Consider the following 18,461-nt stretch of genomic DNA (forward strand, 5'->3'; position numbering starts at 1 on the left):
TACGAAACTTATAATAATAGGGATAATTTGGTTAAGATGTTAGTTAATACTTATTATTTTAAATTTACTAATTATTCATAAAACCAATGTTTTAATGAAATTTTGTATTTATTAAATGAAAAAATGTGCTTTTTTTTTAAAACATGTACATTTCATCTTGTTGAAAACAGATAAATAATAGACACATTCTTCAAAGATATTTTGAATGTTTTGAATCTTAAGTTATGTTACGCCATATTAATAGTTCACCACAAAAATATTCTATAACAGAACTGAGTAAAATAAATCAAAAAACAGATTTGCATTATTAGTTTAATTTAATTTTAAAACAATGTGATTGTAAACAAATACAACATTTTAAATTCCATTACAAATTAATTCTATTTCTCACAGTTTATTGTTTTCAATTCCGATAAAACTCATGAAATTTAAACAAAAACTTTTCTTAAATTAAATTACTAAAAAATCACATATGTCATAAAACTAAAATATAAACACATTATTAATATTTTACTTATTTAATATTTCAATTCTAGAATTTACATTTCTTGATTAGGCAAATATATTCAAAACAAAAAAAAATTTCAGACGTTGTGGAAAATGCTTGGGATATATTTTTGCTTCATTCAATATTTTGGCTTATTAAAACTTATATAAGTATAATATTTAATTATGTTCAAAATGCATTGAGATAAAAAGAATTAAATACATATGTATGTTAAATCACTACAATCCATTTGAAAAATAAAAATAATTACAATAGTTTAAGTACTACTATAATAAATAATATAAATATTTTTAGGGAATGTAGAAAAATTGTATTGAAAGAGTTTGAAAATTTATACATTCGTTTTAAGACTGACTCTTACTTGGCAAAATGATTAATTTTTTGGTAACAAAATAAAATTTTATTTCTTATAAAATAAATAATCAGTCTAAATAATAATTATTGATGATTTACCATAAAAATTATATATGAGTTGTCTAAAAGAAAATAATATAAAAAATATTATAGGTACATTTGGCAGGATTATAAAAAAATTATATTAAAATAAAATTCAATTAATGCTATTGTAAAAAAAATTTGCAATTTAACATTTTAAGTAAATTTAGTATTTTAATGATTTTATGAAGAATATTTTTAATAATTATACATATACATATACATTTTAATTTGAAGTTTTCAAATAAAATTATTTATTATTTCTGATCATAATCTAATTCATAGAAAATTAAGATTTTGATTTTAGACTACTCATATATCAATTATATTTTTATCACCTACATTATACAAGTACATGCATATAATTATATGTATAAAACATAAAAAAAACAAGTACCTTAGTATTTTCATATATTTTGTCTAGATGAAATAAAATTAAATAATATAAATTAAGAATAACAAAAAAAAAAAACTAAATAAACAAAAAATGTTAATAGCAAAGCATATATAATTATACATATTATTATTATTATATAAATACTAAGAAATTAAATAAATATTATTTTGGAAGAAAAGCCAATAAAGCTGTTAAAGCAGTTTTTTAAAATCGCGTTAAAAAAGCATTAGTTAGGTTTTGTGTAGAAAAAATTCACAAATAAGAATATGCGGCGAAAAAAAAAACTATAAAAATTTATTACAAAGACAATTAAAAAAATTCCTTCCATTGAAATTAATTAATTATTTATATTAACAAAACAAAAAAAAAACTAAATTGGAATATAATTTGAATAATTAATGAACAATATTTTAAATTCATGTGCAAAAACAAAAAATCAAAAAAAAAACTAAAAAAAAAAATTTGTAAGAAACACATTTAAAAATTAGCTAAAACAATTAGAAATAATCAACTATGTACTTATTATTATAAAAATTAAAAAAGAATTCATAATGGCATTTCAAAAATCATATACTTTAGTGAAATTTTGAAATTTATACATAAAAATTGAATAATTTTGTGTATAAAAATTCATTTTAAAAAAACAAATATTTTTTTTTTATTTATAATTTTATTTTAATCATAATTTAAAATTTGGAATTAAATAAAATCAAATAATTATGAGAGGTTTTTTATAACTATCAAATAATAACTTTTATTAGTTATTAATAAAATTGAAGAACTCTTGTTATTGGGCTGCCGTTATAAATCTTAGTTTTTAATTTCAAAGTTTCCGCTTATCAAAAATCTATTTCGAACTATAAACATTTAATATTAAAAAATTTTTTTATAAGATGCATTACTTTTGCAATAATAGAAAAACAGATAAAACATGGGATAATTTCGCAAAAATTTCGATTTCATTTTGCATTATTTTATGAAAAATTTCAGTGTCGAATAATTCATTAATATTTTTATAATGTTTTATTCATTTCTCTCATGCTATTTTACTGGACTAATAATCTCATGCATTAATTTTAAACAAATAATTAAAAAAAAAAAGGAAGTTGAAATAGGGAAAAATTGACAATATAATGTTATTATATTAATAGGCAATTCTAAATATGACTTAGAAATTCATTATGTTTCCTATCCTAATAAATGCACTTATCAAAATAAATGGAAATGAACAGATAGTAGTGAATGTGTTTTCCAATAAGAATTACTTAAATTCAAATAAAAAAAGCTTTTGAAAAAGAACATTGTTAATATAATATTAATTAGGTCAATATTTAAAATGGACGGTCCTCAATTAATTTTAAAAGGTTATTTGGTACTTAATTACATATTACAAAAGAAAATATTACTTGTTCCTTTTCTGTTTGTAAATTATTTAATAAAGATTTTTATGAATTCAATAAAAAATTCATATTATTTCAATTTTGTTATGCACCAATTTATTTACGTACGAATATTATTTAATAGCAAACAGCAACTTTAGGAGATTGAAAATTATTTAATGCAAAATGAAATTTATTTTAACTATAGTTTATAATAGAATTCATAATTTCGAAAAGTGACTTTAAATTATTAAGCATTTAAATGAAACCATTTATTTAGTAAATTTGTTATGTACCTACCAATTAAAAATAATTCATTATTGTTTAAGCTATTTTATTTGTTTTTAATTATGTACAAAAGAATTTTTTTTAATTTATGTAAAAAATAAATTAATAGGTGAATATTTATATTAAATAAAACTATTTTATAATTTTTTCGTTTACTTTATATTTGCAAAGTATGAAAAAGAACATATTGCTACTTACAAACTATTTTTAACATTGAACATTTTAAATAAGTAATTGTTATGCTTAACAGTGGAACCTAAAAGGCATTTTCGAAATATTTATAACGAAAATTTTAAGATTTCGAACTTTAAGATAATATTAATGTATCTCACTCGTCAAGTGAATAGAAATGAGTGACTATCATATATTTGTATAAAGCAATTTTCATGGTTTTCGTATTCAAAATGTGGTCAATATTAATTTAAGTTTTGAGGGTGATAGAGTTTAGTTGATATCTTGAAAAAGATGGTTAAAGTCCAATTAAAAAATTGAGTAATCTTATTGCAAAAATTGACATATACAATTAAAAAAGTTCTTTGAAAGTGAGATACACAATTAGGCTGTAAAGTCCTCATTTTATAGGTTGGAACCTATAAAACTACCTTTATGCACAGTCTATAATCATTACCTCAAACAACGGCAACACTTAATTAGCAACGTGCCTAAAATTTATTTATTGACGTTTACGATGTTTTGAATAAATATTGATCTACCTTATAACACAAAACCGTTAATTTGAAAGAATTGAATTTTGGAATTTTTAATAAATAAGACAAGAAATACAATTTTAATATGTAGAGAAAGTTTAAAAATTTGTTATCTCAAAATGTTTTTAAAAGTCTGTAATTTTTTTTCAATTACATATAAAAATATAAATTTAAATTCAGGTAAATTTAAAATTAGTATATAATTTTACATTTAGCATTAGAAATTTTTTTTTTCAATTTTTAGACCAGGAAATGAATCATGACGAAGAATTACAGAGAATTTTAAAAAGATTAGGAAGTATAAGGGCGTATATAAAATATGACGCTAAAACAAGGAGAGCAGAGATATTAAAGTCTCATATAAGAGATTTACAATATTTTCTGAATATAAAATGGCTTGACCCGATTCTAAGAAAAGTAAGTAATAATATGTATAAGCATACGTACATATAAAAATGCTAATATATTTTATAAATAATTAACTAATCCGCATACGTCAAATATGAACTATAATCACGTACAATAATTATTAATAAAAAATTAAATCACATGGTTTTATTTAGGATATTCTTAATACTTTCAATGTATTGAAAGTAATTGAAGAAAAATCGCAATGTTTTAATAATAGATTTAATAACGAAGCAAGTAAAATTTCTGCTGCAGGAAATGTGAATGACGTACCACCTAATAAAGAATTAGATATTGTATTTGAAAATCTTGAAGGTGAGATTATTAAAAAAAAAATTCTAAAATTGCGATATAAATTTCAAATTAAAAAAGCTAACAAAATAAAATAATATTATTAATAGTAAATAATTATATTAATAAATTATGATGATAATCTTAATAAATGAAATTATTTTCAGAAGGAAAAAAACTCGATATAAGTGTTAATAATAAAAGAAAACGTAAAAAATGTTCTCCAACAATGTTAGCTGATCAACCAAAAACTAAAAGGAAAATTAAAACTCTGCCAATGGCGAAAAAGAGAAAAATTGATTGCCGAAAAAGTAAAAAAGGTACTTCTAATCAATTGATGAAATATGATCCCAAATCAAGAAACATTAATAGTGAATTTATTAAAGAAAAAGTTCGAATTCGTAAAAATAAAAATTCGTTTAAAAAATTGAATCTTCAAAATATTCAAAAAGTTCTTGAAAATTCTGAAGAAATATTAACTCAAATAGAAGCAAATGAAAAATTAGAAGCTGTTGTAGAACGACATGAACATAAAACTAATGAGGAAAGTGCCAACACTTCCATATTTTTTACTTGTATGAAAGATGTTTTTACAGATATAAAAGATTTTTACTTGAATGAATTTAAAGAATTCCAGGAAAAGGATTTTATAGGTAATACGCAAAATATTAGCGAAGATTTTTGTTTGGATTCTAAGATATTTGTACCAAACACCTTTACGAGTTTTTTCAATATGAATATCCAAAAGGAATTTTCACCTAAAACACAACTAGTAGTAGAAGTCGATGAAATGATGGGAGATTTTATTTCAAATTGTGCCTTATTTATGCATAAAACACCCCCTTATTCGCCGAAGAATCAGATGAGTATTTTAAAAAGTTTACAAAATGGTTCATCACCATGTCGATCTCCTTGTCGTAATAATGACATCTTTCAAGAATTGAAAGATCGTGAAATACAAGGCAAATGCAATAATTGGCTTGAAAAAGTTGCTGGTTACCTGGATTTATCTCCTAATTTATGCGATGATAGTGTTATAGAGCAATCTTCTAAAAATGATTGCGAGAACATGGACGAATATTATGATTTAACTTCGATGTTTGATGAAATAGAAGAAAAATCTTCCGGGTTATTATATACTGAATCTAACTGTTTTGAACAAATCACGAGCAATTTAGAAAGATTTTATAATACCGAAGAATTTTCTCCTTCATATTTTACAGAGTCAGCCGTATATTGTAGGAAAACGTTAATTGACAATTTGACGACAAGTAGTAGATTTGCAGATATTGAATTTTCGAAGATGAATAAATCTGCTGAAGTAAATAACGAGCAATTTGAAACTAGATCTGAAATTTGTTCAGAAGTTCCACCTAGTCAGAGCCCTTGCATACACAAAAAAAGGACATATCAAAAATAAAAATAAATAAGTATGTAACAATATGTTATATGTATATATGTATGTATATACAATTTAAGTCAAAAAAAAAATCCGGCTTCAAAAAATAAAATACTCAACCGTTCCTAATTGTGTGCTTCAAAAGTTAAAAATTCAAAGGTAAAATAAAGTTTCAAACAACAGCGTTTTAAAAATGCAATGTGTGTGTTTATAATACTAGACATGTTTATAATACTAGATATGTACATATATTTGTATGAGCATGTAAGTTACAAGGGGTGACGTTAGATAATATAAATACGAATGGAATTTTATTTGAACTAAAATCAAAAGTTAAAAAATGGAGTTGCCTTAGTTTAGAAAATTAAAAATACTTGATAATCATATTTCAATTTTTATACAATTAACAACAAAACAATAGGTGTTAAAATCGTAATAAATAAAATATGCAAAAAAAAATTAATAACTTTGATAAGGTTTTTCTTAGGAACCCTTAAAGGGTTTACTTATTCTGTTAAAACATCGTGGGGTAGAAGGCTCACACTTTTAAGTTTCAGCTGAGTACTTTGCAAATTTTAATTGCATGATGCAATGTATTTAATTGTTCCGCGTTTCAATTTTAATAACAAAAATACAAATATTAATTTTGGTTTATATGTAGTTGGTTTATGTATTTTTACAGAAATGACTAATATACCAGCATAAACCCATCTAGTATATGCTTTTCAAATATGTTAACTTAAGTGTCACATATGTCATCATATCTGACATATGTCATTTCACGTCAGTTTTTTTCGGTTTATGTGATTATCCAGTTACATATATGAAATATAAATATCTATACAAGGAAAAGCATAGCACTAAACTTAACATTAAAAATACAATTAAATATTGAAAATGACTTCAAGAGTGAGTAAAAAGGTTGAAATACCTAGTGAAAACGACATGAAAGGCGATGAGGAATTAAAGCCATTATCGCATTACATAGACGATCGGTTGGAATTGGTAAAACAAATATTTTCGACCCTGAAGCCGAAAACCATCAAAAGCTTGTCCCCAGATTTTTTGAAGGTGGGTGTACATACACAATTTAAATAACACAACAAGAATTTAATTTTCTCAAAAATTTCATTTTAGGAATCCACCATTGAAGATATACAAGAGATGTGCTTGAATGAGTTACTTGGAATATCATCAAAAAGATTAAAGTCTATTATTTATGCGAGTAAATGCCCAACAGATACTGAGTCGTCTGATTCCAATGTCGAGGGTATGGACACTTTAATATTTGTTTTTTTTTTTTCAAATTGAAATTATAAATTTTAGAAAATATTTCTTTGGAAGAAATTTCCTCAGACTCAGACGGAGAAAATCAGCCTAAAAGAAAAAAAGGCAAGTTTTTTTTAATTTAAAATTTAACTTTTTTGTTTTAGTTATACCATAGGTAATTCTTAGAATGCCCAAGTAATACTTACTGAATGAAAATTATTCAGAGACCACAAAAATAATAAGTTAATAAGTACCTAAAATGTATTCAAAAATGCAAAATTTTTACTTCAAAATTGGTTTTCTTTTTATAACTAAACAATTTTATCTTTTAGGAAATAAAATTGGAAAACTAAATAAAAATAAACTTGAAAATGATTCCAAAAATGAAAATGGTAAGTTTTTTCATTTTAAATATAAACATATATGAAAGTCAATTAGATATGATACTAGTAAATAAAATTTATTGAATAATTACTGAAATTTGTTGAATAGCTACTATATACATGCATGTATACATAATTATTACTAATGTTTAATTTTTTAAGGTAAAGAAATGAGTGTATTAGAACTTCTTGAATTACAAGCTCGTGCAAGAGCTATACGATCTCAATTAGCGCTTGAACCTATAGCTAAAGTTGAATTGGATGATTCAGAAGATTCATCGAAGAAAGACATTAGTTCCAAGTCTTCTGATCGAAAATCCAATCAATCAAGAACTTCGAAAAACCATTCAATTCCATCAAAATCTAATTCTGTTTCAAATTCTAAAACTATAGCGACTGAAAATTCCAAATACTCAAAAAGTGGTTCGGCACAATCTTCAAATCATGTTAATTTGCCAAGCTCTAAACCAATCAAACTAAAAAGAAATTATTCAAAACCATCATTGGAATGCATTCCGACAAATTTAACAAGGAATAATCACAGTGAAAACTTTACGGAAAAAATACGTTCTTCAGATAATATTTCCAGAATCCCGTCAGTCGAAAAAATTAGAGATGTTCCTGAAAAAATTAAAAAGGAAGTCAAAGATCACAAAAGACGTAAAGATCATAATTTAGAACGTATAGAAAGGAGGTCGCGCGAAAAAATTGAAGTCAAAAAATCAAATGAAAAAAGATCTGGACGATCACAGTCCCCAGATGTTTTGGCTATTTTACCTAGTCCTGAAATTTTATCTGTAAGTGATTCAAGTGATGAGGAAAATCATCCGGTAATCAAAAAGGAAAAGATGGACGATTTAGATTCGGAAACAGATTCTTCTTTAACAGAATCATCTGACACATCTTTGTCGTCAGAAGAATCTGACTCAGAATATTCCAATGATGATAAAAATAATCCTGAAAAAATGGAAGATTTACGGAATGTAATACAAAGAAAGAAAAATAAAGAAACGGAAATTAAAAAACCTCAATCTTCAACAGATGTTAGTTCTAAAGATCATAAGCACTCAAATGAATCTCCTCAGAGGATGCCAAACCAACAGAATAATAAAATCAATTCAGAGAAAAATGAAACGTCGAATGAAGAAATAAAAGAAAAATCCTCATTCCCCGTCCTTCAAGAAAAAGAAATTGCTTATAAAGATTTTGCAGATACAAATGTATCATTAGGAGAAAATAGTGTATTAAATGTTGGAAAACAACCAAAAGATAGACTTCTCTTGAATATGGAGTTAGAAAAGTCTGTCATTGATTGTGATATTTGCAAAGTTGAATGTGAAAGATCACTAGATACTTCAAACAAGCGAATTAAGCAAGATGATGATCAACATAATGATGATGCTATTTCTCTTGGAGATGCTGAACTTGATTATGGTATTGATCATATAGTAGAAGAAAGATCCAATGCTAACATTAACATACCTGACACGCCACTTTCTCCTGAAGTTAATCAATCAGAGCCTGAAGATAACGAAGAATGTGATAATGAAAATTTGCATGAAAAGAGTGATTTTATTGATTTACATGATTCTAGTGGCGACGAAGTTTGTCCTGAAGAGGTATCATAATTGAATTTTGTTTAAGTATAAAATAAACTAAAAAAAAATTATAAAATATGTTAACATTTTTGAATAATTTTATTTGTAGAATAGCTCATGGAATGATAGATGGTTGAAAAGTTCTAAAGTTAGTAAAATTTTAGCAGCTTCAAAATTGGCGAATAAAGTACGAGATAAGGTCAAAAAATCAAAAAAAGCCGAAAAAGAAAAAGAACAACAGCAGTTACAACAGCAACAAGACATTATAATAGAAAGACGTGAAAGTAAAAGTGAAGCTTTATCACACTTTGAAGAAGGCTCAGTTAAACAGTATGAAAAAATTAAGGAGATTGTAAAAAATCCACCTAAATGATATTTAAAAAGAAAGAAAAGGGGAGCAATAGATAATACTTAGTCTTAAAAATTTGAAAAAAATTTTTAAAATATCATTTTCAAAATAATAACATAACGTTAATAATTCAACAATAGTTAAGACTTCGAATGATCAAGATAATGTATTATAAAATATTTGACATAGAAAAAGTTGCTATCTAGAATTAATTTTTGAAATTTTTTAATTAATAGGTGTATATGTATTTGTATGCGAATATATAATATAAATATTTTAGTTATTTAATGCTTCATTTTTAGTTTTCGTAAAAGTACATATTATGAAAAAAAAATGTTTTAATAAAACCATTAAACTAAAATTGATAATTGTTTCCATTTGAACGGAAAACTGTTTTTCAGTTCTTTAACCAATGAAGTTATTACAAAACTGTAATTTTATCAAACTTTTACTTATTTAGTGAAAAATTATTGAATAACTTTAATACCTTTTAATAAATCATTAACACAAATTTAATTTATAATAATGTGTGCGAAAAAATTATAATTTATAATTTAAGACAAAAAACGAACTAATTAGACAAAAACTCGGTTTTATACTTAAGGCTTACAATGTAATTTTTTACTTTTAAGATTAGACCCTTATTAATATTTTATTTTAAATAAAACAGTTTTTGTTTTATTAATTAAAATATCTTTAAAATAATGATATCAATCCATTTTCTAAATGAACAAGATAGTTAATTAAAATTTTTTAAAGTTCTTAAATAAATGTAAAGAGTTATCCGTTATAAGAATTTCGCAGTAGCAGAAGGCCCATACTTATAACGAAATATAATGTGCTTCTAGAAGAGGGTAAGTGTATATAATTTATAATTTACAAAAAACAAAATTAATAAATGTTACACATTTAGATATTTTTCAAATTTTTATATCTATTTGATTAATTTTGTGATGTTTGGTCAAATCAATGAAAATATTGATATCAGATTTCTTTTATATTGTGGATACGTACTCGTATAAATATAAATAGGCTGTAAATAATGTTATAGGCATAGAGTTATTTAATTTAATCGATATCAGGATCTTGTTGCACCAATCATTTTGTGCTTTTTGAATCAATTAATCAAAATGTACCAAAACTTTAAAACTAAAAATGAAAGTAAAAAACTGGTTGGTGCAATAGGGTCCAGGAAATTACTTTTACCTTTTTTTTTGTAGAGAATCCCCAATAGAAAACGATTTTTAAATAAAATATCTTTGTTTTGCAGCATTTATTTAATTTATCTTTATTTTCTTTTATCAGTTAATTTTTTTTATATTTGGTTTTTGGATACAAATTACAATACAGTTATAGTTTTAATTTTTTTTTTTTTGTTTTACAATTTCAAATTAATTTTTCATTTTCTTAATTTGTTTTTTGTTCTTTTCATCAAGATTTTTATGTATGTTATTATAATGTATTTTATATTTCATTTTGGAATTTTTATTTTCTTATTAAATTTTTTTTCCTTTTTTTTCTTAATAAAATATTATACAAATATATTTCTGTAAATACTAAAAATTAACTTTTTTTTTTGTATGTGTTTTGTTTTTTGTTTTTTTTTTCTAATTTCTTTTTTAAATATATATATGTATATCTTATTTAAGTTATTAAACTAAAAAGTTTTTTAAAATAAAATTAGAAATAAAAAACAAAAACTTAAAATAGAAAATAATAAATATAACTTTGATTTGTTACCAAATCTTTGTACTATGATTATTCTAACTTGCAATATTTAAAAATTTCAATAGGAATCATGATTTTTTGTTATATTATTTATTACTTAATTTCATAAATATTAATTATATATATATAATTAAGATTTTATCATTATTAACATATGTTTTGTTTTTGTAATTTTAATTATTTTCATATATTTATTTTTTTTTATGTATTTTGAAAAACTAAAGATAATTTGAATGTTTTTGTTTATTAATTTTGTGATTTAGTAAACTTTTGATTAAAATAATAAAGTGAGATGTTATAAGAATTATGATAAAGAATAAAAAAATACGGTTTTAAAAGAAAATTAATGTTATATAAAAAATAAGATAATATTTTATTTTCAAATTATATATTTTAAATAAATTATAGGTAATTTTTGGTAAAAAATTTTTAAAATTTTAAGTATTTAAAAATTTAAAAAGAAAAATTTTTTATTAATATTTCATTAGATGACAAATATATTATCTTATTTTTTATAAAACATACAATTTTTCATCGTTTTTCAATATTATTTATTCTTATACAATATTTATTATGATTATACCACTTTTATTGAATTTGATTATTAAATTTAAAATTTGTAGGTATGTTTTTGAATTTTCTAATAAGTACATTTAATTTTTTAAATTATTTAAATTTATATTATTTAATTTAAATTTTCAAAATATTAATTTAATCATACATATTTTAAAATTATTTAAACTTGAAATTAAATTGTTGTAATAAAAATTAATAAGAATCAAAATTATGTAAAGTTATGAATTAATTAATGGGTAAAAAATTTAGTAATTTTTGAAGTATAGTTGGAATAGTTATTAAATTACTTAATATATTTGTTTGGAAAATATTTTCAAATTTAGTGTAATGATTCTTTACAGTCATATGACATAAGAAATCTCATAAAGAAAATTTTATCTAATTAAATTCATTTCAAAATTTTGTAATGCAAAACTTCAATGCAAAGAATGCATTGAAAGAATTATTCAATATTGTGACCCTACATATATTAAATTCAAAATCAAATTCTTAAATGGTACTCTATAAATGTAAACTCATAAATATTAACATTTTAATAAATAATTTATTGATACTATAATAACCCTAATGAAAATGAATATGATAAATATTATAATTATACGGTTATAAATTTTAATTGAACAATTAAAAAATAATTGATTTTAAATAAAAAAATTAGAATAATTTTATTTAATTAATGAGGTACTTCCTTTTTTTTTTGTTAAATTGTTGACACATTATTATTTTCATTTAATAAAAAATTTATATGTAAGTTATTTTTTTTTTTTGCATTTTTTTGTGTATTTTATCCTGTATAATACGTAATTATATTTTATTTGAGTTTATAAATTATTTGAATGGAGTTTATTTATTTTATTTTTAAAATATTATTGAGGTAGTTTCAGGTTTTTTTTTTGGTTTTTTCTTTTTTTTTTATAATATATTGGCAGTTGCAATTTTTCTAATTAAAGTTTATTATTCTTAAAACATTTTTAGCAACACTATGACCAAATATATTATAATTTTATGTATTTTTGCTAATACTTTTATGTTTGTGAATTTATATATGAAAAATATTGAAAGTATATATTCATTCAACAGGTGTCATATTTTATTATGTATATCAAAACATACAATTATATAGGTACTTGTACATAATAATATAATATAATAATAATATAATTTTTGTATATTTTAAATAATTTTTTATTAATTTTAAATATATACATAAATATTATATTTTAATAATTTTAAAATAATATTATATAATATAAAAAAAGAAAATACATGTAATGAAATCTAATTTTGTTTTTTAATTTTTTAAAATGCCTTTTTTACCATGCTGATTAATATAATTTAATAAAAGACAATATAGGTCTTTTATAGGTCTATTACTTACAGAAATTAAAAAAACATTCGAATAGGGATAAACACAGATTTATATATTTAATTATCTAAGTTGAATAATTCAGTATAATTAAAATTCTATTTCCGAATATATAAGCCATGTTAAAGTTGAACGCTATGCTTATTTCGACGTTTTAATTATCATGGTAATTTGTTTTATTAATATTGTGTTTATTATATTAAATACCATATTTGATTTTACTGTAAGTGTAATTGATTCAATAAATTAACTACAACATAAAAAAATTTATATTTTTAAAATTCTATAAAAATTTTTTAGGTGATAAAATTCAATATGATTTTGTCGAATTTTTATGAAGTCCGTACAAACAGAAAAATTTGATATATGTATATAAATGCTTGGGTCCTTATTATAAGTAGTATTATTTGAATTAAAATCATAAATTATTTGTGTAGGAAAAGGGGTCTTGTAGTTAAAAAATGTAAAATAGTTTTCAATTTATTCAATTCAACAATTAAATATGTACTGCTGAGTATAGTAAATAAATGAAAATTTTTCATTTCTGTCCACAGGATATTTCTTTTTGCTTCTATATTACTTTCATACTATATGATAAACTGGACACAAACTACGTAGCGTCATCAATTTAAAAATAGGTTAAACCAAAATTAATATATAAATTCGTTAAAATTTTTTTAATGAATTTCTAAATTAGTATAAACAGTAATGAACTAGATAAATACATACGGTATATTTTAACGTTATACATTTTACCTAATTTCTTTTATTTTATATTATGTATATGTATATGTAAACTATATTATGCGTAACAATATGCCTTTATACTTTTTTTTTAAATACACGTGGGGACAAAATTATGCATATAATTAAAATGAAAATGAAGAGTAAAAAATGAAATGGGTTTTTTTTTTTCACATACATACATATACCAGTAAAAATCCTTGCTATTTGAAATCATTAAAAAATAAAAAAAAAAAAACTGGAAATTTTAATACATAAAATAACAATTCATAATTTTTTTTTTCCTCCTTCTTAATTTTTTAGAGGGTGAATTTTCGGCTTTATATTTTTGGCTTTTTTTTTTTTTGAGGAAATATCGCAACTAACAAAAAAAAAAAATTATAAAAATCTAAAAGAAAATTAATAATAAAAATTAGAATTTTAGTAGTTGATGTTTTTCTATGGTCTATTAAAATGAAAATGAAAAAAAAAAGTACAAAAAATAAGGAAAACAGAAAAACTTAAAGTACAAAATTAATGCGAAACAAATTTGAATATTTCGTGCAAGGACATACTTTGAAGTTTTTACTTTTATTTTTTTTTTATTTCTTTGTTTTTTTTTTTACATTTTTATTGTTATACTCTTTCTTATTTCATTTAACGTTAATTTTTTTTAAATACAACAGAGTAGTTTTTAGAATTGAAAACTAAAAAAAAAGTTTTTAACTTTTCCTTTACTTAAAAAAAAAAAAATAAAAAAAAATAAAACTAAAAAATGTACGAAAATAAAAATTACATAAAAAATAAGAAATTCAAATAATTCAACTCATCTTGCTGTTCCTGAGATAAATAATATATAATAGTGAAATTATTTTGAGTACTCCTAGTATCAGAATTCCTAGTATATAAACTAGGAATATGAAAAATAAATAAGAGTAATTCTATTATAGTTTTCCCTTAGTTTCTCTCAAATCGTTAGCCGTGGCATCGGAAATCTAGAATGTATTAAAAATACAATTCAGCAATTGATTATTATAAGCTGAATTCTGTTCTGATATCAGAATAATTGCATATACGTATGCAAATTTTTTACATTTACTTTGATGATCGCCATTGTATATTTGTATCTACCTATACGTATGAAAAATTATGGAAAAAATTCAGACTAAATGCAGATCAAATGTCAACTTGGTTTATTCAGCATAATACAATTTGGATTGCTGAATCAAATTAAAAATGTTTAATTATAAATTTATTGTAATTAGAAATAATTTAGAAATTATTAAATTTGATGATTTTTTATTTTGTTTAATGTAAATGCTTGACTTCCAATATGCAGTAATACGGTATTAATAAATAATTCAGCTTATTAATGTAAATTGCTGAATTGTATAATAATGCCGTATTATTGCATTTCGGAAATCAATCAAAATAATAAAATTAAAAATCATTAAAAAATCTTGTAATAAATTAAAAAAATTTAACATAAACATTCAACAATTTTTTAATGAAATATTCTTTTGAACTGAATAAGAAATAAAGAATGGCTTTCCAATTTTTTGCTCCTTTTTCCAAATATTATATTACTGTATAGTAATATAATACAAGAATTTTGCTGATAAATTTATGTTAAATATGAAATGAAAAGGCAAAAAAATTTTAATAATTGTGGGCGCGTGTATTTTTTTTATTTGGAAGGGGAAAGGGGGAAAGAGCATTTTAGAAAAAAAAAAATTTTCTTTACTTTTTTTCTTCTTTTATTATTTTGTGTATTATGATGATTATTATAATTTTTTTTTCTTCGAAAAATATTGCTTATCCCCCAAAAAAAAAAAAAACTTTTTTTTTGTTCTTTTGTTAAATGAATTTTTCTTCTAATTTTTTTAATTATTGTTTTTATTTTGGATTTAAATTATATTTAACAATATAAATAGTTATTGAAAAAATTTATTTTGTTGAGTTTTTATTCATTTATATATAATATGAAATATGCAGTTGTGTTATATTTGGTAATAATAATTTAATTATAATTTAATGAAAATTTTGATTCTAATAAATTAAACTTATTATAGAGAATTATTCCAATAAATTAAAAAATATTTAATTATAGAGAATAAAATATTAAAAAACAACTGTTTTAATTATAATTTTTTGTTATATCTTTAATCCTACGGTTCGGATTAATATGCAGAATTAGTAGTTTGATGTATATCAAATTTAATGACGGTAGAAATTAATATACGGTAGAATATTAATTTCTATTTTATTTAAATATTTACGAATTTAAATATTTTATTTAAATATTTTATTTAAATTGAAAAAATAATTTTTAATTAATTCAAAATTAAGTAATTTTAAAGGAATTTCTGTTGCTTAATTCAAAAAAATTTAAAAAAATTAATTTTTACTTACTGCTTTACGGGGCTGTTGAGCTTATGTAATCATACTGAATTTTGTTATTTAAAGGCATTTTAAATGATGTTACATACACTTTAAAAAATTTGATCATTTTAATTAGATTTCATTGAATATATTTTTTAATAAGGAAGTTTCATGAATATTTTAGAAACTTGTTTTCATAAAAATAATATTAATAATAAGCTTTTTGTTACATTTTTTCTTCGTATTAAATTCAATACTATATTATTAATAAATATTTTAATCAAAAATGTATATTGTACATACAGATGTTTTATACATATAATTTTATAATACATAAAATGCAAATATAACATCTTATTAAATATTTAATTGTTTGGGAGTTTCTGATTTATAATTTAGTGTAAAAATTAAATTATAATTATAAAAACTTTAACCATATGAATTCAAAATTAAAATAATATACTAATTTTCTACAAAACTCAGAAATTACAATGTAGCAAAATTGTGTAGCAATAGAGTATTTTTTCAATCTTGAAGTCGCAATTTTTAGGCCAAGTGGGTGTGTTAGTGAATATAAAATACCTTTATGCAAATTAATTGCAATTTCAAAAAAATTGTATAATAGAACAAAGGAATGAAACGGTTATCTTAAATAATATAAATCACAAATTCAAATAACTAAAATACCATTTGTTAATTTAATAATAATATAGTATTATATACGAATTGTAATTAATTAATGATATTAGCAAATGTATTAGAACATAATTTATTAAATGAAAATATTAAATTTTTATATGTATGTTATTTTATTATTATATATAAATAAAAATAATGAATGTAAAAAGCTAACAAACAATATAATAAAACACAAAGAAAATAAATTTTTACTCTGATTTTTAAATTGCAGTAATACGAGTACCGTATAATTATCAAATTCAGCAATAACAACTCTTAAGCTGAATTATGTTTAAATACCGTTTTGCTGTAATTTTGAAATCAGTATATTATTGTAAAGGTAATATTAATTTACATAAAACTGTTATACTTTATATAACATTATATCTATTTACTATATATAATTTTTATTATATTTTTATATATTGTATGTATATGTATATAATACGAGCAATTTTTAGTTTTTTTTTTGTTTCCAGAAGAAATAAGTTTCACGTTTTATAATTACGTTTTTTTATATTTAAATTTTTTTTAATTCATATGTATATAATTTTTATTTTATTAATTTATTTTGTTTTATAATATTTAATATACATTTATTAATAAATTATTTAATATTTCATACATATTTTATACATATTATATTTAGATATACATATATAAACATTTTGTGTATATGTATGTACATATATATGATTTGAATTGCATATATGTGTAATTATATCATTATATTTTATATTATTATATTACTATAAGTATAGATGTAAATTTATATAATAATATTGTAAACTTAATACTAATTTTGATTTTGTGCCTCCGATATATAATATTATAATATTTTATTCGCAGTACATTTCTCTTATATTATATTATGTATAACTATAATATATTATGTAAATATCAATTATTAAAATTTTGATTTTTTGTTTCATTATCCATTCTTTTTTGTTTTGACATTATTTTTCTAAAATTTTTATTTTTTTGTTTTTTGAAATTGTTATTCAATATATTTTTTTTAATTTAATTTTATTTATTTTTTGTTTTTTTTTTTTTTATTTGTTTATTAGTACAGTTTACATAATAAGTTCTAATTTAATGTATGTATATAATAGATATTGGTTGTACATATAAAATTTTCTTTTTTTGACTACAATTTAATATTGTACGTTATTATTATTTTTTAAATACATACATATGTATTACATTAATATGTACATATGTATAAATATATAATTATAATAATTCACATTTAATACTGTTATTGTATATAAGTATGTATAATATAATTGTAATAAATAAATTATATTTTAGGTATATAACAATTAAAATTTTGATTTTTCGCTCATTTTTGATTATAATGCTCTCACTAAATTTAAATTTTTTAAATTTATAATATTATACTTATTATTTGTATATGTATATATATATATATATGTTGCAATATAAACGTTATATAACAATAACGTATGTACATACATACATACATATAATTATTTTGGATTTAAGATTAATTTTTGGAATATTTCAATTTTTAATTGTTTTTTTTTTGGGCTTTCGTTTTTCAATGATCAATCTTATTTAATTTAATAAAATTATA

The 18,461-nt window shown here is 21.0% G+C and overlaps 1 protein-coding gene across 4 annotated transcripts; it reads left to right on the plus strand.

Annotated features, from left to right (window-relative positions):
* Positions 1–6,615: 6,615 nt before the first annotated feature.
* Positions 6,616–9,756, plus strand: LOC129609089 (dentin sialophosphoprotein). 4 transcript variants are annotated; one of them, XM_055520952.1, is made up of 6 exons: positions 6,616–6,883; positions 6,950–7,082; positions 7,139–7,204; positions 7,414–7,473; positions 7,627–9,083; positions 9,172–9,756. In XM_055520952.1, the coding sequence occupies exons 1-6, from the start codon at positions 6,710–6,712 to the stop codon at positions 9,433–9,435; spliced, it is 2,154 nt and encodes a 717-aa protein (XP_055376927.1). In that variant the 5' UTR covers positions 6,616–6,709; the 3' UTR covers positions 9,436–9,756. The 4 variants fall into 4 exon arrangements, with proteins under 4 accessions (XP_055376927.1, XP_055376928.1, XP_055376930.1 ...); XM_055520953.1 differs by having other exon boundaries at positions 9,177–9,318; XM_055520955.1 differs by having other exon boundaries at positions 7,627–9,107; positions 9,177–9,311.
* Positions 9,757–18,461: the final 8,705 nt, after the last annotated feature.

Source organism: Condylostylus longicornis, unplaced genomic scaffold (genome assembly GCF_029603195.1).
Source record: "Condylostylus longicornis isolate FDR11 unplaced genomic scaffold, ASM2960319v2 ptg000038l, whole genome shotgun sequence".
Classification (NCBI taxonomy): Eukaryota; Metazoa; Arthropoda; class Insecta; order Diptera; family Dolichopodidae; genus Condylostylus; species Condylostylus longicornis.